The 27,935-nt window shown below is 36.5% G+C and overlaps 2 protein-coding genes across 4 annotated transcripts; one reads left to right on the top strand and one right to left on the bottom strand.

Moving 5' to 3' along the window:
• Positions 1-329: 329 nt before the first annotated feature.
• LOC149086434 (DNA damage-regulated autophagy modulator protein 1-like) lies at positions 330-17,485 on the bottom strand. Its single transcript, XM_089255545.1, has 7 exons — positions 17,014-17,485; positions 8,748-8,904; positions 6,373-6,440; positions 5,742-5,929; positions 5,434-5,605; positions 2,594-2,676; positions 330-991 (listed from the first exon to the last, which is right to left on the bottom strand). The coding sequence occupies exons 1-7, from the start codon at positions 17,027-17,029 to the stop codon at positions 698-700; spliced, it is 978 nt and encodes a 325-aa protein (XP_089111671.1). The 5' UTR covers positions 17,030-17,485; the 3' UTR covers positions 330-697.
• Positions 2,594-27,935, top strand: LOC149086435 (sulfotransferase 1 family member D1-like). 3 transcript variants are annotated; one of them, XM_089255547.1, is made up of 3 exons: positions 2,636-2,723; positions 22,179-22,256; positions 26,744-27,935. In XM_089255547.1, the coding sequence occupies exon 3, from the start codon at positions 26,756-26,758 to the stop codon at positions 27,710-27,712; it is 957 nt and encodes a 318-aa protein (XP_089111673.1). In that variant the 5' UTR covers positions 2,636-2,723; positions 22,179-22,256; positions 26,744-26,755; the 3' UTR covers positions 27,713-27,935. The 3 variants fall into 3 exon arrangements, 2 of the variants coding, with proteins under 2 accessions (XP_089111672.1, XP_089111673.1); XR_016196065.1 differs by lacking the exons at positions 22,179-22,256; positions 26,744-27,935 and adding an exon at positions 5,714-5,849 and having other exon boundaries at positions 2,594-2,723; XM_089255546.1 differs by lacking the exon at positions 22,179-22,256 and having other exon boundaries at positions 2,608-2,723.

Consider the following 27,935-nt stretch of genomic DNA (forward strand, 5'->3'; position numbering starts at 1 on the left):
CATCTTTTTTAACAGGAAGTTATAGGACGGGGAAAGGGGGGGGGCACGTTTGTTGGTATTTGGTCTGATACTTATTATTGTGACACTTATATGACACACTTATTATTGTGAAATTGTAAGTTTTTATTTAATTTTTATGGCAATTAGAATGCCAAAAATTTCCATTTTAGATTTATAGAGGCCCGTAGTGAATTTACTTCCACTACAGGGGCCGCGATAAACTTATGATAAGAACGTGTGGGGTTGTTATTTATGGACTCGACGCATATATTCACGTTTCATATTTTTGTTATCTCAATAAACAAAAATACAGAAGCTGTGATCGCAGATGTTCTTAAATACAAAACATTTTTATTTAGTAACTGAAAACACGTGAAAAATTACAGTTGGATGTAATTTATAGGAAAAAAAACATTGTCCAAGGTGTAATAAGATCTTGGGGGGGTTTTTTTTTTTCGTAAAGCTTCCCTGGCGGAAAAAGTAATGAAATAGATAACTCAAGTTTTGTGATGGTCTATTGTCGCATGCATTTACAACTCAGATCGAGAGGCTTCGATGAAACTAATTGAGCAAAATCCCCAAATTTGGCGAACTATACACGGGGTAGAAAGTTACGTCCTTATACGAGCACGCACACACACACACACACACACATATAAAGCGCTTGCTTCATCTTTAACAAACGTAAGAGCAATTTTCACATGTGTCCGTCCGATAACAATGATTGACTCTTGCTGTAAATTTGCTGCCCGTTGACGTTCTTCTGCTTGCAAAGGCTGTTGTTTTTATCGTCCGTTTGGCCGTTAATTTGTTTGACGGGAGCCTTCTTCACTGTATCGTTAATGTTGTTGTTGCTTTGAGGCTCGTCGATCGTCATAGTCATCGTGAAGGAGACGTTCTTGGCTTCTTCTCGGACGGTCATGAAGAAGAAGACGAAAGCGGTCACCATGACCCACTCACACGCTGAGCAAATTATGTAGTCAGTATTGTACTGCATTAAATAAATAAATAAAAATAAGTATTAGCAATTATAAAAATATAACGATAACAATATTAGAAAAAAAAATTGCGTTGAACTGTTAAAACTATGATTTTGGAAGGAAATTAAATTTCGAAAAAAGACGATGCCACTCTCCGCTACTCATGTAATGGTTATGACACTATCGCGTGGTCATTCTGACAGCTTTTCAAACTTTGGTCGTCATTTGCAACTCTATCTTTGGAAAATTTCGTTCCGTGACTTTTCCTAATTCGTCGAAAGGAATTTTTTGGAGCAAAAAAGAAATTTTATAGTCATTCCGTTGATTTTTAAAAACTTCTTCTACCTATAGAACGAACTACCGAGCTGTCATTTTGACCGCGGTTGAAAATTCCGTTGCTCTTACCCAGATGTTAAATATATTAAGAATGGATCTCTTAGGCCAGTGATGGGCAACTTTTTTATTAGCGGGCCAGGAAACAAAAATAAAAAAATTTAGCGTGGGCTGGACATATTCAGACATTCCTTCATAATTAGAATTTCTATGCTTGAAAATGAAATGGCGGGACGTGTTGTATAATTTGAACACTGCCGGTTCCATTGAAAATGAGGGACAATGGTTTGTCTTTACAATTGTGAAAAAATAAGTATATTTTAATAATTTTATAACAATAGGGCTTAAAGGTGCCAGAGTGCCCTTGAAGGTAAAGCCAAGAAGTTGAATCACATTTTATTTTTGACCAGGCATTTTGCGACCACAGGCCCAAGCGGATGTGTCAGAGGGTCAACACAGTTGGAGTAAAAGTTGTACAGTGATCTCAGCTGCCGTATTTTATCGGACAGAATCGTTGTTTTCCACATTATTTGGGCTGATTATACTATTATATGATAAGTGATAAAATGATTCACCTGTTGCAACCGCTTGAAAACAAAAGTGACAAAATTGCAACAGCAACACCTCGCGTTCTTTCGGCTAGTATATTATCGAGTATTAGCTTCGAACGTGAAATTTTCTTGACTGGTCCCGTTAGGAGGGGGATGCAGAGGGGGGCGAATAAGTGGCGGAACTATAAGAATTCAAGCCACTTGAGCCCCTAAGAATTTCTATGAAGTGTGCCCTCAATAATTCATGAACATACAGAGCAATGCACGTATTCTTCCTCGAGTGCTTTATTGAATCCCACATATGCCAGAAGTCTAGCATCCCCGGTATCCCTTCATTGTTTGCCTCATCGGAAAGTCATCGGGGTGTCACTCAGCTGTCAGGGAACAACTTACATTCCAAAATTTTCAAATCAATGGTACGCAATATAAATTTGGGAAACACAAGATTTTTTTCACGAGATTGGGGCCCCTCGTGTTCTTCTAAACCCGAATACGACAATCTTTCAAGACGGGCAACCTTGGTTTTTATGACACTGTTTTGATAAAATCGACGTTTACAGCTGTATCATATATTTTTTTCGATAGCGGTCAAAAAGACAGCTTCAGTAGAGGATATGGAATTCCGGACAGTGTTAACAGCTGGTTGATGCCGTCGTTACATCAGCCAGCTGTTGCAACATTGCAACATTGTATAGATTTCCTTTTGCACAAATAATATTGTTGTTTTACCTTTATCATTCCCACTTCACATGTTTTTAGCCGTTTCTCATCATAGTACTGAGGCATAAAAGCAGTGTTCATCGTCGCAGCATCTGCATTGGTGTTAAAGTCAATTTTGTTCAAATAGCAATCATCTGTAGTAAGTATAGTCATTTATGAATGTCTCTAAATTTATGAAATAAAATAATTAAATTTATCCCGTTTCTCTGGCTGAAGTCGCGAATAACGATGGATTCGAAATTGGCATACCGTGTTTGCTTAGTAAAACTATGTTCTATTGCCAACACCCATGACCTCAGAGACATATACTCCCTAATTGCTCCTAATTATACTACGAATTCATCTTTACTGTGGTCATCACATCCAGACATTCATTTCATATTTATTGTGACCCCTTTTTTATTTATGTATATGATTTTATATTGCATTTTCATTCAGCTGTAATGGGTGGTTACTTAGGTTTGATTGCCTAATAATATAGTGATAACAATAAAGGCTGTCCCAAATTGTTTGCACAGAGTATACCTCTATAACGGTTGATTTCGGAAACATACTTTCAATTAAAAAAAGTTTTAAATAACGTACGGTTTGGTTACTTAAAATCTCAAAATTTGTTTGAGGGGTCGTATACATAAAAAAATGAGGAAATTAACTTTTCATGCAGTCCCCGTGAGCTCAAAAACCTAATTAAAAAGTTGCTGCGCTGTCTCTTCTGAGGTCAATAGAAACAAATTCCACGTTTCCAAGTGTAACATTGTAACATCCACTGTGTAATTGTGTGATAACCAAGTGTAACTGTCACTGAAGCACTTGAATTCAAAAATCGAAGAAAAGTTGGTGGAGCACAGCGTAACCTAACAGACAACGCTTCTTTCCCTTATTTATGTTGTTGCTTCCCATTTTTTCTCCGATTTAGGAACTCAAATACTTTAACAACGAATATTGTACTTACAAGCGTGGATTTTTTTTTTGCGTCAGGAAAGACAGAAAAACTTTTTAATTGGATTTTTGTTCACACGGGGACTGTATATAAAAGTTAATTTCTTTATTATTATTATTATTTTGTATACGACCCCTCAAATGAATTTTAAGGTTTGAAAACTTTTTGTTATTGAAAGTACGTTTCTAAAGTCAACGATTGCAGAAGTGTACCTGTAAAGGTGTGAATTAATATTCCTAGGAATAGGTTATAGATTTGATGAGCTATACCAATAGTTCTCAAACGGGGGTCATATGGCCCCCTTGTGTTGATGGAAAAGTTTATCTGGAGGGGGAGGGGGGGGCTCACCAGGGCCGTCATTTCACCTTTTTCCGGGGGGGGGGCAAAGCACATGTACTCAATGTATGTATATATACTGTAGTTGTGCATATATATATATATATATCATTTCTAGTGTATTTTCAAAAGCCGGGGGGGGGCAACGGCCCCTCCCTGCCCCCCCCCCTAAATGACGGGCCGGGGGCTCACGAGTGAAAATGGAGAAAGAGAGCCGTGAAAAATGCTTTGGGGGAGGAAGTCACTCGGAGCTGTAAAAAACTGAGATGTGAAGACGTGAAGCTATGAAAGGAAATATGGATGTGGAAGTGGATTAATGTCTGAATCTAGCAGAGCTGCTCATGGAAATAGGGCCATCTTAACATCTGGGCATGACCGAAGGGTGGAAGGGTGAGGTCTCTAGTCCATAAGGGAGAGACATAACGATTAGATTTGGTACTATGATTCCCAATAGCAACAGCATGCAAATACGTAAGCTATTCCTTACAGTTGAGTACGTAGCCCCAGAACATCAGTTCACCCCATGAGACGGCAGCAATGCCCCTCCCCGAGAGCAAAGCTCACTGAACATGAGCCTAGAGACCGAACTGATTCATAAAAATTTTGTTCAACATTAATTTACTCAAAAAAAAAATTAATTTAATGCGTGGAAAGGATTTCGCTTCTAGATGAGGAGGGGAGGAGCCACGACATTGAACATTGAAGGACCGCACACACCCCGCTTCCCATCTCAGAGAGATATCGAAGCTATCCCGGGGATGGGTGTATCCGGAAATTTATTAATTTAACCACGACAGAACAGGAGCCACGACAAAAAAAAATGTGTTCCAAAAGGGGCTACGGTAAGAATTAGGATAAGAAACACAATACCAGCCTACAGTGATGTGGTGTAGGCCAGCACCTCCTACAGATAGGAGGACAGTGCCTCTGCACTGTTTGCCATAAAGGTCATTCAGACTACCCAGAAAGTTTGCCCCATTTTGAAACACAGCATCCTATTTCGTTTCTTCTTATTTTCGCGTAGAATCTTCCTGATTGGCACACAAATACCGCATAGTGATTGGATGTGGGGCATAGAAATCGCCAATTCTGAGCCCGATCATTTCTTTTCCTCACAACGATGATACTGGCACGAGCAGGGAATTTTTTTCCCCTGAATATTCTGAGAGAAAATGGACTACTTACTGACGTCACAAGCAGACTGCGGAGGCCTATCTCTAGGAGGTGCTGTGTAGGCACACACCTTGTACCATGGTTCCTGACCCCACAGCCCCCCCCCGGGGGAATTACTTGTGTGTCTTGCGTACCCTACTTGAATAATGGGCCATAGCTAACAATTTTTTGCACTTTTTAAATCTTTTTACTTGTTTTTTCTGAAAATACTGGTTATTTTTCGTGCACACCTGAACGGTCCATCATGTATCCACGAGAATACGCGTACCACTACTAAACCACACATGCACCTCGTTCATATTCCTCTGTGGGGAACTTCTATACTTCAACAGAATTTTGTAGTATTTTATGAATTCAATATGAAAGGGGAAAAAAATTAAAGTAATGAGAAAAAGGATACGCAGAGCTGCACAAAAAACTACGACAGCGATGAGAGCCAATCTCGTAGAGCGAAGTTCTTTGCTTTCCGGATGAATGACCGACATGATATACGTGAACAGAATGCAATAAAAAATGCCTCCGATGAACAAGGAACCGGCTCCGATGAGGTGCGGCACCAGAGACACAATCATCTATACCCGAAAGAACAAAGCGAAATAAAAACGTAATTACGTACAAATAAATTCTCGTTATATTGTTTCTATATTTTAATTTGCTGGATGTTCTACTTTTGAAATTAGGGAAAATTTGGATTTAGTTCGTACTCACCCAATCCTCATTGGAGCGATGGAAATCGAATGGATAACCTCCGATAATCATCATACCAAGTATTGCCACATGACCGGGTATGAGCAGGGCTTTATTCAACAAGTCTACCACATGCCTCGAATTTTTTATCTGCAACCTCTCATTATGCAGACGGATTACCATGTATAACAAATGCATCCCTATAAATGCTGTGAAAATAATAAATTAAATGTCTGTTATTCTTGTCTCTAAAAGTATATAATTTTTTCTTTTAAGTAATTGTGGTTTCAGGAGCCTTTAAAATAAGTTAAAGGGTATATGCCGTAAAATAATACTCATATAAAACCGAAACAATGATTATATTTTTCACTGTAAATTCATGCATTAACTTAAAAATGCTCTTCTATCGAAATGATGAACTAAGAAGTGTTCATTGAGAAACTAAATCACAGTAATTCTCGGGTAAGATCTCTCTCAATAACGCATCATTAACACGCGATTTTCTTTTCGATTCCTCTTTCCGGACAAAACATGATATGATTACGGGTTCAACTATTTTCGAGCATTTGTAAATGACAAATGCGTGCAGACAAACAATAACCAGAACTACATTAGTAAATACAATGGTTTTTCTTGTTATCTTGATACTTACACACAAGTGCGGACAGCGACAACAATACTGAAAATATTCCGCTCTGCGGTGGGCTGCCAGCAGCTTGGCTGAAAAATGAGACGAGGAAAGAGGAAAAAAATATTTTAGAAAAAAATTATTTCCATCTTCATTTTTAATTATTTAAAATTGAACACAAACTCTCGATGTCAGCGATATTAAATGCAACGGTGCTCTTACAAATTACGGCAACCTGACTTTAATACAGGTCAATGGAGCTACTACTATAGATTGCACATGCACCTCATGGGCATTCCTCTCAGGAATTTATCGCGTTACGAATTTATGCGTAAGAGTTATGCGTGTTTCGTGTTTTTGTGGTGTTGCTATCTGGCTTTCATATTGGAAATGGAAGTGACTGAATTTCCATTTTTATCACGTCGGATGTCCGTCTGTGTAGAAACTTTGCTGGAAGTTGCCCCACCTCTCAGGGGTCAGTGGTAAAACCTCCCGGTAACAGACATGGAAAAAATAATGTAGACCGCTGCCGTTCGAAACTGCTACAAACTGTAGGTGCGCTATTAATTTTCCCTCGTTCGCAGAAACTACTTAACCATACATGCATTCCTCTGCGGAATTTCTAACGAATTGGTGCATGGTGGAATATGTGTGTGTGTGTGTGTGTACATGTTGTGAACTTAACGTGAGGTCAGTTTCTATGTAATGCTTTTTATTGTGCAGTGTTTTTTCTCAAGCCAAGCACAACTCAGGTGTATTGCCAAGGGTAATTTACAACCTAGTGAGTTGTGCCGGATATGTGCAGTGCTGCCATCTGTCATCAATTTTTCTAACTATGAGTGAAGTGTAATGATTGGCTAATTGTACCGTTGTGGGCCTGTTGCTCTCTGTGGCGAGACTTTCTAACGAGGAGATCGGCTCGCATATGTGTCTCGAAATTAGGGATGCGCAGAAACTGAAAGCAATGTAGCAAAAATGATCGAATCATTAAATTTCACCCAGTTCAACAGAGTTCGTATTAATCATTTTTAAGATATCCCATCACCTGATTAAATTTTAAAAGGTAATCGAGTCACACCGTATTTAATCAAAAATCATTCGGGCAGGAATTCATTTTATTTATATATGCATCTGGTTGCTTTTAGTACAGTGGTTGCGAGTATATCTACTTGTGAGTAATCCAAGCTACGAATCGAAATTCGTAAAAATTCTTTAACCCACGTTCACATAATATTCGACTTACGTTATCGTAATTGCGACGCGGAGTTCGTTCGATACATGAAAGTCGAGCAGACAGTCATTGTTAAACGACGACAAATGTTTGCTGTCATTTAACTTACTAATTAACAAAACCACATTCATATGTAGAAAAGACAAGCTCTCCTTTGTTAATACAAGGAGGAAACATTCTATCTGCTTTCATTCTTAGAAGTAGAGCAGTCATCTGACGTACGAGACCGGGGTTCGAGTCCCCATGACGGCCAAGATGAATTTTTCTTTCCTAAACATCAATATTTGTTATTATGTGTTGCCATCTGATGGCTTTGAAATCATTTTCGAGTAGCTCAGAGGTAGAGCACTCGTCCGGCATACGTCGTACGAGAGACAAGGTTTGCTCTTCCCCGAGAGAGAGAGATAAAATTTACTTTCCTTAAAAGATCGACATCTCTTCACACAGTCAGTTTTTCCCTATGTATTGTAAAACTACATTCATTCTGCATAAAACTACACTATCAAGTCACTTTTCGAGTTAATTTATTTGTGTATACGAATATCCATGTCGTGGGTTGTAAAACGAATTAAAAAGAGATTTTTATGCATTATTTTAAATAGGAAAATGTAATTTTGAATATGGCAATTTCATGACACGAGCAACGTTCCAGAACGAATTAAACACCATACTCGAGGGGCTACGCATTCTTAATCTCCTAACCTTGGACGAGTTTGAAGATTGTGGAATTTCTAAATCCCATTAATATATACATAGTATTTATTAATTTCCATTAATAGACCGTTCATTTTTTTCCCCTTTTCTGAATGACTAAAAAATGACCTTGAACGAATTCAACCAAATCGTAGGTAAGTGAAAACAAAATTTGCTGGCAGTTACTAAAATCAGACTACAACTGGCACGAGCCGGTTTCTGTGTGCCACTGACCCAGTCACTCTATATTCGTATATATCCAGCGTTTACATGTTAACTCAACGGGTGTTAAGAAAAAAAAAAAAGTGATTTTTTTTCCTCTTCTCCTTAGCAAATCAGCAATTCAAGTCAACGCCCTGTCTCTATATGCTCTTTTGGGTTTTTTTTCTTCTTATATTGAACAGAAATGTGAAAACGTCGGTTTAATTGACCATTTTTGTTTGTTTGTGTTCAGAATACGGGATCAACAACTCACCTAACGAACGGCAATACGGGATTTAGGGTTCCCCGTAGGATGACTATGAAGTATGGCACATAAATGGCACCTAGCATCAAAATTCCTAGAAGTATCGGGAGCCATCCTCCTCCTATGAATCTGTACTGAACCAAGGATTTGTTCGACGTCAAACGAACTGCGGAAGAGATAAGGAAAGAAAAAGTTAACACGCTAGCGGATAAAAATATGAATTGATAACATTTATATGTGCTAAATTATCATTTGTCAATCGCCATTTTAACCATTCGAGATCCACGTACAGCCTACGCTAGTTATATCGTTCCACAGAAAATGGACTTTATATTGGGAGGTCATTGTATCGAAAGTTTAAAAAAAAAATTAGCTTTTTAAGAGAATTCGTATCTGGCTGGCATGAAAAATTGTGATACATATTTTTTATAATGTAAGCAGCTGCACTGAAAATGCATCAGGTTAGAAAATTAATAATAAAATTTATAATAGCTAATTACGTGCACGCACCTATGTATTGAAGGTTTTCCGATATCAAAATTAAAGGTCAAATAGTTTTGACTGACTAAAAAATCACGGATTTCAGACATTACTTTGTGAAAAAGAGTCGAGACAGAACTGAGTTCGGTCATTGTATTGGATTGAAAGGTCTTTGCGGGTCATTATATTGGATGAAAAATAACATGGGATGCACGTAAAAAAAGTTGGGACTTCTCGTACCGGTCGTCATAACGAGCGTCGACTACAATGCTGTTTATCTTATTCCTGATTCTTCTCGATTGAGAGCTAACATTTGATCGTTGAGCGCTATGATCGGTAAAAATATAACGAAATATTGGACATTTTGAAGTGAAGTGCTTGCTACTGTACTCGGTTTAAATTGGAGTATATACGCACGGAATATAACTTCCCTAGCGCTCGTTATAATGACCATGAGTTATAGTTTCCATTACAACGACCGGTACGATAAGTCCCAAATATTTTCACATAACTTATGTTCTATGTTTTTCTTTCGATACAACGACCGGAATGGAAGATCGTTATAACGAGCGTCGACTGTAATTATCTCTTCGTAGGAAATTAATACGTGAAAAATAATAGGGAAGAGAGTAAATCGAAAGCTTATGATTTAGAAAATTAAAAAAAAATACATTCCTTTCTCACATAAGAAATCCATAAAAATCTATACAAAGGAATTTTTTAGTTTTTCTCATCATCTCGTTGGAAACTTATTAATGAACCTAAAATACCATTAAATCGTAAGAAAAAGTTGGAAAATTAATTTTAAAACTATTTTCGTATCCATATCCTATAATTTTATATATCTTTCCTCATATATCTTTTATTCTTTTTTGTATGATATCTATGAAAGAAAAGGGAATCGCAGAAACTACTTTCGCAAAAGCTAAGAAGAAAACGCATCAAAATGGATGTTTCTCGGGTTTAGTTTTGTATACTTTCGCAGTCTTGTAATAACATGTTATCCAAGAACCTTACGAAGTCAAAAGAAGGTCATCCGGCTCGGGCTTCACATATTGGCATCGCAATAGTAATTACTATGCGGTTTTGTTCTCGTGCGATTTAGTCTTGGTATTACGACAATCGAACATCGAGTTTTATTTCATTTTTCCAGGGAAACCAGTTCTGTCAAAATGGTTTATATATTCGGTGGGTTTTTGTTTGTTTTTTTTTTCATTTCCAACTTCCCCCTTTTGTTTCGATGTTGCTTTGGAATCATTTCTTTTTCTTTCATTCAACTGACTTATAATTTTCATGAAAGTGAACTTTCTAGTGGTTTCTAAGACAAATAGATATTTTCTTTTATGATAAAAATAATTATTCTTATACTTCATTTATATAATATAAGTTTCACCGAATTATGTTATAAAATCCGTTCGAAATCATGTATACGAATAAAGTTCTTGAATAAGCCGCATAATATTCCTTGGGTAGGCTGCTTTTAACATCAAGAATCTCTTTTTTTTAAATACTGTTGCTGCAAGTATTCTTTTTTTAATTGAGCATAATGTCATAGCGTTTAAAGCTCAAGAAAATATATTCGAAACAATAAATGTTTAGTAAATCACCATTCTCAATAACAAATACACCAGCTATTCAACATTGACACAGAGAAAAGTCGCAGAGAGACAAACCAGCACCTCCTAAAGATAGAAGGCCTCTGCAGTCTGCTTGTGACGTCAGTAAGTAGTCCATTTTCCCTCAGAATAATCAGGGAAAAAATTCCCTGCTCGTGCCAGTATCATCCTTGTGAGGAAAAGAAATGATCTCGGGCTCAGAATCGGTGGTGATTTCTATGCCCCACATCCAATCGCTACGCGGTATTTATGAGCCAATCGGAAAAATTCTACGCCACAATAAGAAGAAACGAAATAGGATGCCGTGTTTCAAAATGTCGCATACTTGCTAGGCACAGTCTGAATGACGTGTATGGCAAACACTGCAGGGGCCTTCTATCTCTAGGAGGTGCTGGACGTGAAAAACGAGTCCAATATCCTTCAGAATTTTACAAGTGAAAGTACTTTCATAATTATTACTCCAAATAGAATCACTAAACTACTACTGTCATCCATTTCAGGAACGTAGTTACTATACATCTGCTGTAAATATAAAATATTCGGGAATCAATTGTATTCAACGGAACTATTCTCTAATCCCGTATATACATACATACATTATAGGTATTTAAATATGCATATGTATTAAATATGCATGGTCACCCACTATACCGATTTCTTTTCTTTTTTTTTTTTTCTTTTTTTTTTTTCTTTTTTTTTTAAACAGTACATCTTCTTGTGTCATTCCAGTACGGCTATGTAAATACAATATTTCTTTATCTAGAAAGAGTTGATTCCTTGTAAGTGTCATTTTTCGAGCGCTGCTGAAATTTTACATGTTCAGAGATTTATGAAACTGCACAAAATTGAGGGGGACTAGAAATGAAATTCGGAGTAAAACTATTCAACTTTGCCAAGATGTTTTCTGGTTTTAGACAACATCGAAATAGAGGGGAAACTAAATTTTATCCTTAATTAATCATTTAAGCTAATTACATGTATTATCACTATAATTAATTAAATTGCTGTGTTGGATGCATTTTTTCAATTTAAAATATGCTAAATGCACCAATTTACATTCATTTTTGTGAAAAAAGTTCCAATACGTTTTTACGGGGATGAACCATAGAGGGTTAAAATCATTTCGGTGTTTTATCTTTTCAGTTCGAGAGAACTCTAAAGAAACTCTGCTATTATATGAAAACAGCCCGACCTATCTTGTTTTTATGTTATTTCAGTCATCAGTTTAAACAAACGTTTAGTTCACGTCAGTAGAATTTCTCGAAAATATTTCCTTCTCTGGGAAAATAATATACGCAACGACAGCGAAGGAGGAAACTAAAAAACCAGAATAAAACAACAGAATTCATTAACATTAACATCGCAAAAAATTTCTATCAACGGAACGTCATTGCTTAATACAAAAAAAAGAATGGCACATTTCCATTACTACGATTTTTTTTCAAATACCCTGGTATTCGTGGATTTTGTTCGAACCATTATGTCAATGTACATGCCCGTGGCGCACACGTTATTATTTTTTTTTTTATCGCGTTCACACGCAGAAACGATTTCATCGAGTACAATGACCTACATCTTTCTCTCACGCCACGAGGAATAGTGTCATTATCCAAGACGGTTCTTTTTCCTTTCGGACTGGCAAGACTGACCCATTGTGTCCGGCAAGAACGTTTAAGCGAAAAGAGAGCTCTCAACGAAATAAAAAGTATTAATAGGAGAAGAAAACTCTTTATGCATACATTTACATATTTAGTTGGGAAACAAGAATTGGAATGGGTACGTCAATGTTTGAATAAGAAATTATGTGAAAGTAAATAGTTTCTGTCATAATTATTCTGAACAATTTAACTTATTCTGCGTGCAAGAAATGAAATGCAGGGAAATAGAGTGTTCATTTTTTTTTAATGCTATAGAATTAATAAGTCCACTAAACTCTTTATGAGTAACGTGTTTGATTTCCTAGAATAGTGGTTCCGTATGCGTCTCGACTCTTGAGCACTGTTATTCGAAAATATAATTATAAAGATTATAATTTCAATCCACTCCGAAGTTTTAAGGGGGTATTTTATTTTTTTCAGTGAGAAATAACTATTTAAAAAAATTACCTTCAATTTGATGGAGTATTTTCACTCCTCAAGGAAATTTGGAGGAGTAAAAATTAATTTTGATGCTTAAATCACGCATCTATATGCATATTGGCAAACAATACTCCCATAGACGCCGCCAAACTTCGTCTAGGGCGTTACGCCGAACCAGCTATAGATCCAGTTGGACGCGATGGCCGCTCCCAAGAGCCGAATAATATAGGAAAAATTTGTCTGTCCCGTAAAATACGGGACGATCCAACAAACTTACACGATAAGTCACTCCTTCCATCACCGACTACATATTAAATACCAAGAATTTCGGACTTCACATGATAATTTTAAAAGCTGCTACCGTCATGAGAGTGTCACGAAAATATGGTCACAATAGCGTGTTAATGATAGCTAAGGCGAAGAAGCCGCGGGTGGAATATGACGGGCGACAAAGCCAGAGGTAAATGATCACAAGTAGGGGAAACACGGGCAAATGACCGTTAGGGCAAGTTTATATGCAGGGTCTGTTTCTCATAAGTTCAGGGCTCTGGGCAATATTAGGTTCTCCTTACGTAAAAAGAGACTTCATGGGGAGAGTTTACGGGGAAGGGACCCGTACCTGTATATAATACAAAAAGCAGCTAAATTCGGAGCCCTGAAAATTTGTGGGCCCTGAGCACGTGCCCTGTTTGCTCATACGAGAAACGGGCCCTGGTCACTAGTGCAATGAAGCTGCGGGTAAATGATTGTTGGGGCACCTCGAGTAGGTTATCGTCAGAGCAAGGGAGCCTTGAATATGTTATGGTTGAGCCGAGGGAGCCAGGTGCCAAAAGTTTGAGAACTTACCCTAGAGCATCTTATGACCGAAATATCTGTAAATCATAGGCAGGAATAGACATGAAAGGCTGGGGGGTGGGGGGGACACGATAATGAAATTTGGGGAGGCGTGATGACGATGATGATGCCAGTTCATATATATGTGCATGCATATACTGGCTCCGTCACTGACGCTGGAGGGGCATTGCCCCCCCCCCGCCCATGCTGTAAATACATATATGCTATTAATCCCAAACGATTCAACAAACTTTGGCGAGCATTCTTCTTTTCTTTGTTGTTCAGGTAAATTACTCGTTGAAGGAAATCATGAAAACGAAATATCCTTCGAAAAACATCGACTAAATTATTTCTTCCTGTTATGTGTTATTACTACAATGTTATTACAAAAAATTGAACACTATCACGTTTATCTTTTTCCCTACAACGCATAAACAAGTTCGATAAATGTCGGAATAATTTTTCCGCTTATCATGCTTATAATTACGACGTGACCCTCAACTAACATAATAGGTACTAAGTCTTATATGGGCTGTTTACCTTCAGCTAAAACGTGAACGACGTAATGCGACGAAACTGTGCCGGATTTGAATTCTGACGAGGAATGTTCCCGAAAAACTTGTCGACACACACACGATCAATTTTCAATTAAAAGAGTCTCGTTGCCTGAAGGAAACTCCATGAATATCGTGAAATTTCGTATGAATAGGCGTGCGGACAAGGAAAAATTCCAAACGATAAAAATTATATCATGCATAGTTATTATAATATTCACACAATTACTATATGCACTGTTATCATCATCATTATTATGCATAAAAAGAAAATTGCGTATAAGGAATGCTACGTCAGGGTATTCAACCTTGCAGGCATTTCGGACCGAATTCGAACTTCCCATGAAGCCCGCGGGCCACCATACCAAAGTCGTATTGCGTTTTTTATAACTGTTAGATGCAGGCTCACCAGGACTTGATGTAATATATACAGTGGCGTCTTTATGGATCATCCAACACGGCCCCCGATTACCTGAAGAAAAATGTATTCTTTCTAGAACCATTTCTGAACCTTTTTTTTGATCAGTTACTGCGTTTCTTTTATTAATTCTGAAATTCATTTAATGATTCCGATATTATTTCTTTCAATAATTTTGAAATTATTTTTTTCAGTAATTATGAAATATTTAATGTAAATTTATTGCAATGAGAATTTATTATCCAGTAATTATAAATAAATACAGTATTTCTTAGGAAATTTCTTATCCAAAATTATTTCTCACAGCAGGGCGGGACAAATCCCAGGAGCCAGGTCACCATGGCGATTAAAAAATTGGTGCTGGCACCTAAAATTTTCTTTGTGTAGTTACTAAATTGCAGGATGAGAAAAGCACAAAATGTTTGGAATTTATAGTAGCATCACTGTCAACATAAAAGAGGGTCACTATGCCTTGAAAAAGTCAAAAGAAGCATTATTTTGGACCTTTCTTACGGGTAAAAATTTCTTCTGGCACTTAGTCTTTTTGCGATTTGTCCAACCCTGTGTTACAGTAATTCTGTCATACCAGACACGACCCGGGCTTCGTCGCTTCCGGGATGTAAGCCCTTTACCCTGTGGGATTTACAGCAATTCGGAAATTATTTGTTTCAATAGTTATGAAATTATTTCTAACAGTAATTCTCTTTCTCTCTGAAATTATTTTTTTATTGATACCAAATATTTATCAATTCTGAAATTATTTCTGTCAAAAATTATTTCCTTCGGTAATTTTCAAAATACTTCTGTCACTAGAATTCTGCAATTACTTGTGTCGAAATTCAGTCACTAGATCATGAAAATATTTTTTTCGAAGGGACTTTGAATAATTTCTATAAATTTAGTAATTATGTATGTTTTTTGGATGTCGACTTTTCCCTGTATAGACAATGCTATTAAAAGCCCTTAAAAGTGTCTCCCCCCACCGCAACTTGTCAAGTCGGCCCTGGTCATGCACCAGATAAAGTGTTAATAGGTAATGAAATGTGAATTTCTCAAAGTTGTTTCTCATTAGTTGTTTCCTAAGAATGTGGTTAGCGGGAAACGTTTAATACCTCCGCGAATAGGTTTACTCTGGGTGCCTCAAAACACTGGCCCTTCAAAAAAGTAGTCTCGTCCTATATGTGAACTAATATATAGGAATCTCTCTCTCTCTCTCTCTCTCTCTCGAATTCGAATTAAAAAAAAATATTCTTTAAATAATTATAAAATTATTCTTTAAATAATTATAAAATTATTCTTTAAATATAATTATAAAATTATTCTTATACAGATTGTGGTAGTCCTTCAGAGACTATAGGTTTGTTCAACGTTATTGAAGACTCGATGTTTAAAAAAATCATTTATTGTTTGAGGTTTATTCTCGACAATATGAAGATATCGATATTAAATATTTTTTTCTTATTTCTTTCTTATATATTTTTTGAAGTTGCCTGATTGATTTGTACTACAAAATTGTTCATAATAACCATTTAACTAATAGCAGTCTAATCTGAACGGTCAAATTTAAACAGTTATACCTTCCACTTATTTGACTCCAAAATGTTCTATTTTCTCGTAATAATACAACGCAAACGATAATTTGATTCCATTCATGTAACGCTTTTCTTCTTCTCTCCATTCTTAAACAATCCGTTGTATCTCTTCAGAATGCTCAACAGGCGTTTTATGTATGACAATTGAAATATATTTGCATACAATACATGCAGCAGCATGGTTACGAGTACTTCATTCCAAATTTGAGTTGACCGTTGATTGATAGTATGAAAAATATATCATGAATAAATAGAAACATTTGTGTGTGCTAAAATAATACATTGATTTTATTCACACATGTTTTCTGTATACGGTATGAATAAAATTTCTGTGTTCATGGTTCGCATAGGTTTAAAAAAGATTCCTTGAACATTCAAGCAAAAAACGAAACTTATCAAGGGAATACTCAGTCAAAATATAGGCCCGTTTCCGGACACTTCACAAAATTCCGTATCAGATGAATGGACCCTTCACAAAATGAAAATTAACGAAACCATAATTTTGACATTTCATTGCTTTTGTATAAAATAAACTAGATTACTTACTTTCACAAAAATTAAGGATCATTTCACAAAAATGAAGAACATTAAAAAAAAACAAAAACAGGATCCTACAAAAAAAACGTGTTGGCAGACCCCAGCTTATCTTCGATCACAATCGGAAATCTTCAGTAAATAAATTTACGATGAAATAAGTACTTACATTTTGGTGACCACATTCTCTTCACGAAGTGCTCGAACGACAAAGAATGCTACAGCTAGGTGCCCTGAAGTCTGCTGACAGGTACACAAACACGCACAATTAATGCTTCCCCGATGTAATAAATAAGAGATGCAGACCGAGATTTCCAGGGAATGTTATCCCCGAGACATTTCAGAATCAAATGAAGAAGTTGAGCCGAATGGTCCGCAACACTCGACTGTGTATATAGAATGTATAACTCTCTTGAACTTGGTCAAGATCGAGTTTTTGAGCTGTTTTATTCTTTTCTCTTTTTATTTCTCTTCTTCTTCAAAGAAAGAAAGGAGGGAAGCAAGAAGTGTATGTGCGAGAGAGGCTCAAGGTAAACCGGATTTACAGCATGCAGCTAAAGAAATGTCAGATTCGTGTTTACTAAGCGGATAACAAAATAAACTTATAAGTAGGAGCAAAATGACGGAAAATTTTGTGCCGAAATGGGGGCGAAAAACCGTTCATTTATCATGATGATGATTGCGACGTCGTCATTTCCACAAATAAAGATTGTTTTTTAATTGACTTGTTCGATGGGGGTAAAAATGTTTCCTTCGGTAATTAGGTTCGTACTATGAAATATCAATAATGTAAAATTAATGGGGACGTACTAGTTTTAGTTTTCCTTTCGAAGAAATTGAAATATAAAAAACGCTTCTCTCTGGGTTATATTACGATATTTCGGAGATGGAATGAGACGAAGATGGCTACTATAATTTGCTTGAACTTCAAAACCTTGACCCCACTCCCACTAAGTTATTGATCATTTGGATTTCCTAAGAAATGTTCATTAGCATAATATTTTCCCCTTTCCCTCATACACTGGAATTATAAGGTCAGAAGAAATTTTTCACGGAAAACCTTTTCATTTTCGAACTTATGATCTTTCACCAGTCGATCCCACTGATTATTTTTTGCTACCCGCTTCCTAATTATCATTTATTTCATTCCCAATCGAATGACTCGAAATTAGGGCTCGAAACCGATTAAAACATTTAATTGGTTAATTAAAAAATTGAAATCGATTAATCGACTGATTAGTCGAATTTTAATAGAATATTATTCAAATGCTATATTACTTTAAAACAAACTTATTAGGTAATTTTTTTTTACTAATTGATCCTACAAATATATATTTTATTCAATTCACTCACCTATTCTCTAGATGTAAACAGATATTAGAATAAATTAATTAATTAAGGCTGCATGCTTGAAGTAATGGAAAAACATTTTTGTCTCACATCCTGGAATTTCCTCACTATATAGAATCTTGTCGTTTTTTTTAGAAAATCAGTCATTTTGGATTAGTCACTGATTTTGAAACTACTTTCGATTTCATGCTGTAACTTCTTACCCTGAAACTACTCCCAAATGGTACTGGGGGGGGGGGGGGGAAAGGCATGATATTTCCCGAATACGAAACCTGTTGTTCACAAAATCGTAGGAGACAACAAATGTTGTTGTTATGATGATGATCAACAAAAAGTTTCATCAAACTCAATTTACGACTGAAATCATCACCAGTCTTCGTTGAATCGATATGTTTCCTCTAGAAGTGTAATTTTAAGTCATCTAATCAGTTTCGCAAAATAAATTTTAAGATAAATAAGAACTTTTAATAAAACTTTTGATCGCATTGATCGAGTCGATTATCTCAACTAAAATTTTTAACTACGATTAATTATCAAGGTCGATTAGGCAACCCGATTAATTAACAAAAATTTCAATTAATCATTAATTTTAAAGGGAAAATCCAATCAACTGCTGATGAGGATAAATTTTTCGAGGTTTTTAAAAAAATTTCACATCATTGTTGAAATCATATCTTGGGCAAAGAGTTCGAATAATAGTTAAAGAAGTCAAATTGGTTCCCAACCCGTGTTTTCTAGTAATGAAATCTGATAGAATGTTCGTGAAATATTTCAAACATGAATATTCATTGAAATCATTACTTAAAAACAGTCCGATGAACCCAAGATCGAAACTAATGGTATTCTTAATAAGCAGTTTGGTTCATAAACATTCCAGATAATGGAAGTTCAGAATATTCATTAGTTATGCTCGATACATTAGAAAGGAATCAATCGAGCGAGCGAGAGAGAGAGAGAGAGAGAGAGAGAGAAAGTAAACGAAGCTGCATCAGATGAATAACAATCAAGAATCACAAGCAAGAGGGAACAAAATTACATAACTTATATTTCTATTGAAGAGTAGTGTTATATAATACGATAATATTTTATATATTTTTTCGATTATCCAAAATTGAAAAGAGCTCTCTTTTTTTTTTTTTTGGAATGTTACAGAATAGTCAGAGTAGATGATCTTCCATCAAGTGATTTTCTTTTACCTAGTACTATCGATCTATATCTTTTATCGATCGATGTGTATAAGAAAAAAAACGATGTAAAATATTTATATAAAAATACAGAAACAATGATGAAATAATCGATTCTTTTTCAAATCAGAATTTTAGAAATCATTTATTTTGCAAAAAAAAAAAAAAAAAGACTGAAGAAACACCATTTGTGTCATCGTATGGAAACTGCGTAATACATGATTATTTGTTATACAGGGTGATCTGTTAATGGACCGACAAACTCAGAGGGTTGTTAGTAGACATCATAGGCGTACGCAGAATTTTCTATGGGGGTTTCAATTTGTTTTTCTTCTCAGGGGGGTTTACGTTTTTTCCTGCAAAATAATACTATAATCTCGGCTTGATAACCCCCCTCTTTGCGTACGCCAATGGTAGACATTAAGAGGAACAAAAATTGCAATGGAACATGGTGACGCAAACCCTGTTGAGAGGGTGAAAATCGCGGAAAACGCATGCAGGTTTCGACGTCACGCTGAAACGACAAAAAGTACAATATATATATATATATATAACTAAGAAAAAAGATTTATTTGATTAATTATGACAAAAATTGTTGGAAGTGGCGGCCGCTGACGTCATTGCAGTCTACAACGACGTAAAAACGATTCCCGGACGCACTCGAAGATGCCAGACATGCTTTTGATGTCTCCCGCAGCGACGTGTACTTGTCGACGGGGAATCAGCAAGCCGTTGCAGCACGGAGGGAGTTTTCCATTTGAGGAGTACGTATATATTGCACGTCTCCCTGCATCTCTCTCTCTCTCTCTCTCTCCCGCCGTTCTGGGTGGGAGGTCCCAGTGTCCCGTACTAGTCGATCGATCGTGGCGAAGGTAGTATGGTGCGGACAAAGATATTGCTGTTGGTACATCGGATATCCGCTGTGCCAAGCGCCCATTGTCACACACACACACGCGCGCACGCACGCACACACACTCACACACACATCTACTCTACTATAAATCAGATGCATATCAGCGTATTCTTCGTCCGTGTAGTCAGCCATCACGATACTCATTGAAACAGACAACTAACTGCTACACGTGCTTACTACCGCAATAGCGCTAATTTACGTCGTCCGCATCGCGTGATCCTACCCCAGCGCAAGCGTTTCGCCACTCTGCTTACGTCAGATATGGTGAGCAAACCCACGAACGCATTGAGTGATCAACTGACATCCATCTTCCGTCTCTTCTGGATTCAGAGCCTGCTTGCGTTTTTCGCGATGATTTTCACCCTCTCAACGTGGTTTGCGACACCATTTTCCATTGCAATTTTTTTTCCTCTTGATGTCTACTAACAACCCTCTGAGTTTGTCGGTCCATTAACAGAACACCCTGTATGCACACACTGCTCAACGCCGATTTTGTTCTCAAAGCTATTTCAGTGATGTTAGGGTATATTGGAGCTAGTGATTACGAATCTGACAGATTTTTTTCAAATTGGTTCAAGTTTTTCAGATGAAGTGAAAATTAAATTCCAGTAGTAATATCATAAGCAGCATACAAATCACGTTGAGAAACTGTGCATTATAAATAAATAAACTAAATAATTGGTAAAGATATTTTAGTGATTTAGAGTCATTTTGGGGTGCTGATCCCGAATCTAGCATTGGTTTTGCCGAATTGGAACGTTTTCAGGATAATGCATACCCTCAACAATGTGATTTGCTTGCTGCTTATGCGTTACCATTGAGAGAGAGAGAGAGAGAGAGAGATAATTTTCATTTTATCTCAAAAACTAGAGCCAAGCTGATAAAACCAATGCCAGATTCGGAATCATCAGCCAAAATATACCCTAAGCCATTCAAATTTCTTTCACATGAGAAAAAAATTTTTGAGCTGTGTTATTATTTATAACACAGGGTAGGAAAAAAGTCCGTAGAAACTTTAAAAATGAATAAAAACCGGAAAAATAACTGAAGTAAAAAACTGTTTGCAGGGTTAGCATCGCTAGATCACGGGAATTTTATTAAGACAGGGGAAGGAAAACTCAAAAACTGCCGATAGGTGGTTCTGATGTACACAAGTCAAAGAAAAGATACGTAAATAATGAACAGAATGCCTCCAAATCATTTATTACAGCGCAGTATGTGTTCCACATGACCACCACCACAGGGGATAACACATTGCAGGCGAGTTCCAAATCCAGCAACGGCAGAGTGCAGCAGGTCCGGATGTATATTGACACCTCTCAGCGGATCGCATCTTTCAGTTCCGATAGATTGGATGGGCCGGATCGATACACCCGGGATTTCAAATATCCCATAACCAAAAGTCTGCCGGTGTCAAATCTTAAGGCCATGGGAACCTGCAACGCCATTTTGTCTTCCCCAAACGTCTGTATCAGGAATGCCTTGACCGGAGTAGCAGCAGTGTGACTAGTTGCTCCTTCTTGCATAAACGTGACGTAGAAAGCGCCCGCCCTATATAATGTTGCAATATTAATTTTCATTTCCCCTTTTTTGTCTAATGTAGTGATACGACGCTGGTGTGCATCATTGAAAATAATCCCTTCCTATCCGTGCATGAATGAATGAACGCCAGAACTTTGCCACTGGACTTATCCCGTTGCCGAGATCTCTTCCAGCCCAGCTTCGTGGCAGAGTCTGGAACACTTTATTTTGTGTCAAAAAAAAAGAAAAAAAAACATACAAACTTTTACAACATCGCAAATATCTATCTATATATATAAAACTGATTTTCTGTATGTCTGTGTATGTGTGTGTGTGTATGTTCTTTATACAAATTTACAATTTTAGATCGATCGTCGCCAAATTTTGCATGGACCATTTCGCCCAAATGGGACCCAGCTTGAACGATAGGATACTTGTGTCTGTGTATGTGTCTTTACAATAGTTTGTCACTTCTCTAATCCTGTTACTATATGTGTAATAGTATAAGCCTTCGTAATGGTTTGACACTTTTTCAATCCTCCCAGTAATGAGGCTTTTTGAATAGAAGTCAGAATCATCAACAGCATCACTTTGAGGGTCAGGCAAAAAATGATTCCCCCATAGAAATCAGTGTTAAAATTTCCGATTCTAACTGTAGAAATGCGGAAATTTAGTGGGATTTTCCGCCACATCAATAATTTTAAAAATTGTATTGAATTCTCGATTTTTGAAATATTGAATTCGCTTAGAGATATACGAAGCCCAGAAAATTTAATATGAAGTAATTAGCCGGACTTACTTTTGAGTTGGATATCCATGCAATAACACTGATTTCAACCGTTTATTTATTTCTCAGGCATGAAAATAAAGTTCTCCGTATTGACTTTTAATATTCAACTGCATAAATTCATATAGTTTAGGATTTTTTAAAATCAATTATGGGCCCGTAAAGTACATCGAAGAATTTCCACAGCTTTAATTAAGCATTTTTGGAATCTGAAACAGGCAGATGGACTTGAAGTTCGGGGGGGGGGGATGGGAAATTGAAATACCTAGTGCCCTTAAAAAAAGGAAAAAAAAATCATTTCTACGTTTCTTTAAATTTAGATTTATTTCTTTCAAGAGTCACGCAGGAAGTCGCCATATTGGTTAACTTAGACACGGTTTGTATGTCCCTCAAAGAAAGAGGATATCGTGTGATCCACAAAAAACCTCAACCACGGTCCACTACTATAGTTAAGCTTGTTTTAAATCCCCCCCCCCTTCCTAAGAAGGGGGCGAAAAGAGACACCCCCCCCCACGTCATTTTTATGGTCATCTCTCTTTTACGGACGAATTTTCTCTGTCCCGCCGGCGTCCGCAAAAAAAAGGGTTTTTATTGTAATTTCACATAATAAGTTACAGATATATACACGTATAATACCATAAACTACAAATATGTGTCACTATACAATTTTACTTTTATTTTCTCAATTTCATTTATATCATTTTTATGGCTCTCTATTTTATGTGTATGTTTTATATTTGGAATTTGAATCCACAAATACGAGTCGGTCATTTAACTCCCGAGTGAATTTTTTTTTTTTTAAATTTCTTCAAATTTTAATTTTTTATACGTGCTGGGAATTTTTACCCTAAATAAAATAGCTTTAAAGAGTAATTAAGTAAGCATTTTCAAAAATGTACCTGTAATTCCTGTTTGAGGGTTTTCAAGGCTTTTTCCGATTCCATTCCTCTGCGAAGATGAGACAGGTGAATCAAGTGTTACACGATGTTTCATTGTAAGGCGTTTCATCATCAATTAAGTGAGATATTCCGTTTTAATGAAATAATATGAATTTTAATGAATGGGCAGCAACATATGCATTGACTGAATATCTGCGCAATCGTAAACTATCTATTATCGAGCAAAATTAAATCTAAGCAAAAGAAGAAAGAAATACGCACTTCCTATACTAACGATTGATTCACAGGAATATATAATGATTATCTTTGGGGATTTTTTTTCACTCATTGATAAGATGAATTTCTGTTTGTTTATTTTGATTACAGAGCTACGAATCATCGCTTACACATAAACAACAAAAATAAACGATTTTTTAAATCGTATCAATATATAATTAGTCACGGGGAGAATCATTCGTGACAATTCGTCAATTCACTACAATACAAGTGACGCTCGCTGTAGAGTACCTCTACACACGTATGCATACCAAAAAAGGTACAACCACCACTACTATTAATTAAATCTCTTATGCCCCCCCCCCCCCCGGAAACATTTCATGTGCATATGTGCGTGCCCCTAACGTATTTATGAGGCCTGAGCTGTTTGTGTCTTGTGTTTGAAGATTGCTGCCTTCTACTTTCCAAATTGGAAATAAAAATGGCAAATACTTGAATTCAGATACTCTTCTTGAATGGGGAACCAGTTCGCATCCTCACGCGGATTCGAAGTTCAAAAACCATCTTCACCAGATCACAACTGTACAGCCTGTGGAAATCGAACCAAAACCTTCGCAATGCGAGGCTATCACGAAGATCAAACAGCAACTCAAAAATAGTTACTGGAGAAATTCGGAACATACAAAAAGTTATCAAGCTTTGCATCAATTAACAAATTTCACCACGTTCAATATTACTTAGATTTTCAGTATTTTTACTTTTTTATATCGCTTGTTGAAGATAAATTCTTGACAAGAACAACGGTCTTAAAATGTACTGTATACTACATTATACATAGAGGCTGAAAAAAACCATCGTGATAGTATAATTTATCAGTAATTTCGCAAAAATAGGAATATTTAAGTCGTTGAAAGGCTATTATATGAAGTTGAATTGCGATCAATAAAATACTTGTGCAGTAGAGTGCTACGACAACTCGAGTCCCAAAAGTTCGAGGTCCCGGAAAATCCGAGATGCTGGATTTTTCAAAAGCCCTTCTGAAAGCGCTTTACGTGTTTATTTTGTTTTATTCTTTCAACGAATGCAAATAATTTCACTTTTAAAGGATCTTGATCCTTAGACTGGGGTCTTCGGCTAAACCACTGAACTAACTATAAAAGCCATTGAATTAAGAACAAAATAGGAGAGAATAAAAAGTAAGTACACGAATACGTAAGTCTAAGCCCCCACATTCCAGAAAAAAGCCGATTTCTATTGTTTTTTGGATAATCCGAGTTTTTCATTAATCCGAGTTGGCCTCGACGCCATTCACCTCAGACTATCGGGACTCTACTGTACCACGTGGATTTAATTTTTCTTTCTCGTCTCAAGAACTTAGTTAGTTACTCGTCACTTAGAATATATCAGCCACCTCGTTGGGCATTTTGCCTGTTGTGGCGTTGTATTTGTATTTATTTGTATTTGTATTATATTATATGAATTCAGAAGGGGGGGGGTAGGTTTATCTGTTACTAATATGGGCCTACAACACATATTAGTGAAAAGTTTAATGTTGTACAGTGAAAGATCGTGAAGTAGATATTTTCTCAATCGTGAATAAATAATCATTTTTCTATCTATCAGAGAAACCGTAAGTGTTCAGAACTTGATCGCAGTTCAAGGTCATGCGTTTTATATAAAGTTCTTTCGAGAAACAGAGTTCATGGATACGAGGTTCTGCCCACAAAGCCCTATTTTATTTATTTACGCAATACTGGAGTGACGCTGTATTTGACGCAACTACTCCGCATCATTCGCGAAATGGGCATGCGATCACACCATTCGAATGAATTGCATTACAGCAAATTAAGATTTTTATAGGTAGAAAACTTTACTTTCTATGACAATACGTAAAAAAAGCCTATGCTAACATAATTTCACAAGAATAGCTAGCAGTCCAAACAAGAGTGTGTAGCAAATCTCTCTCACTAATGAACATCGAATTTCAACATAAAAAAAAATAGATATATAAGATTCACCAATCGAGTTTTTATGCAAGAAAAACAAAGGCTGACCTCTAATAATTTGATTTGATGTCTACAACCAGAAAGTTTTCCCTTTTATTAGAACATGCGAAAAGCTAAGCAATATACGTATGCTATTTTTTGCGTTTTCCTCTTCCCAACAGGTTTTCAGTAAGTGTTGACCTGGCTTTGACCTTGATTAACTTTGTCTTTCGATATAATAAATTCAAATTATTTTCACTATACTGTCAGTTATCGTGATAGCCAATTTTGTGTGATGTTATGCATACTAGACAAGTCAGGATAAGAGGGAATGTTAAGCCATATATATATATATATATATATATATATATTTACTTTCGTTCCGCAATCTTCTTACAAATTGAAAAAATATATATTTTTTTTGTCCTTTTTTCCGTCAGTATAGATGAAAATATGTAAATGAAGGAAACTATTATCTCACGCAAGCACGCGCCACACTACTGGGGATTTTGCGTACTTTATCCCGAAACCCACTTCTTAATGCGCTGTATAAAACGAAAATAATTATGAAGTTATATAGAATTTTCCCCGAAAACTGCAATAGATTTCCATAACATACTAATATTTCATGGAGGTTGTTATTATTTTTTTTTCGCGATGAATGCGCATCAATTCGATTGGTCGCAAATTTTCGTCTACTAGGGTTGTTAATAAATGGAATACCTTACCCCCGGGGGTACTAAATTCTAACACAATTGGCACGTTCTAAAATAAATACGATAAACATATTGGGGTAAATCAATATCCAGATAAATTTGCCTGTTGTGGCCTCGTATTTATATTTATATAACTGTTTCAGACATCTTAGAGACATAAATATACGATTCACACATTGAACACGCATTGCTACTACTTTTTTTTAGCAGTATATATTTTCCAAAATTCTTGCATTATTTATTTAAAAAAATTATACATTTTACCATAAGAGAAATATGCACCAAGCGTAACATAAGTGTTTTATTTTTTTTCTTTATGATACCATAGATTCTCTGTTGAATGATGGAAACCTCTAAGAATCCGATCCCGCTTCAAATTATTGGTGGAATGCGTTTCCCACCGATTTTATTAAAAAATTGCTTGATAGAGAGTCTATCCTATAAACCACGATCGGATGATGTTATTATTTCCACGTACCCAAAGTGCGGTACGACTTGGATGCAAATGGTGGTGATACAGATCTTCAGGAAAGGTATACCCTTGAAGAACCCTAGGGATTTCTACACCGCCTCACCGTTTCTCGAAATGGTGGGAACAGAAGGACTGTCTAAAATGCCTCGTCCGGGACTGATAAAGACCCACCTGCCGTATGATCGGATGCCATACTCGCCAGATGCTAAGTATATATACGTCATCAGAAACCCTTTTGACGTGTGCGTCTCTTTCTTCCACCATACACATCTCAAAAAAGAGTTTTGTTACTGGGATGGATCATTCGACGAATTTTTCGAGCATTTCATCACCGGCAATACCGAGTGCAACGACTACTTCGACCATCTGTTGTCCTGGTACCCTCACAGGAACGATGAACAAGTTTACTGGACCACTTACGAGGCCATGAAAAAGAACTTGAAGTCCATTGTCATCGAGGTGGCAGAGTTTCTCGGGAAGGAGTACAGTCACGCCATCCTCTCTGACAACGAAGTGATGAACAACATCCTCCTGCATTCCGATTTCAGTTACATGAAGGACACGTATTCTAAGATCGAGGCTGAACGCCAACACGGTCCATCTCCTGGCATGTTATCCGGTTTGGTGCATTTGTACGACAAACCGAAAAACGAGAGTTCTGGAAAATGTCAAGGTTCAGCCACACCACACATTAGGAAAGGGATAGTCGGAGATTGGGAAAATTACTTTTCCGACTCTCAATACGCGAGGCTGAAAGAGAAATTCGTTATCAAAACAAGGGGAACTGATATCATCGATTGGTGGCCAGATTTGTTTTTGCCTTAGTTTCTTTTTTTTTGTACTGTACGTACAATATATACCACTGACTCTCAAGCTCTTTTAACATATGGCACCCTTGTCATTGTGTAAAGATGTCAAGTGCCCTATAAATTGTTTTATTGTAGGTTTTGAAGAAATAAGTAATATTTTTGTATGCCATATGATTATACTAATTAGCTGTTCAAAATGTACTTTATATAATGAATTAAAATTTCTGCCAATTCAGAAA

This window comes from Pholcus phalangioides, unplaced genomic scaffold (genome assembly GCF_987345545.1).
Source record: "Pholcus phalangioides strain wild (caught in Gottingen) unplaced genomic scaffold, Ppha-v1.0 ptg000004l_1, whole genome shotgun sequence".
NCBI lineage: Eukaryota > Metazoa > Arthropoda > Arachnida > Araneae > Pholcidae > Pholcus > Pholcus phalangioides.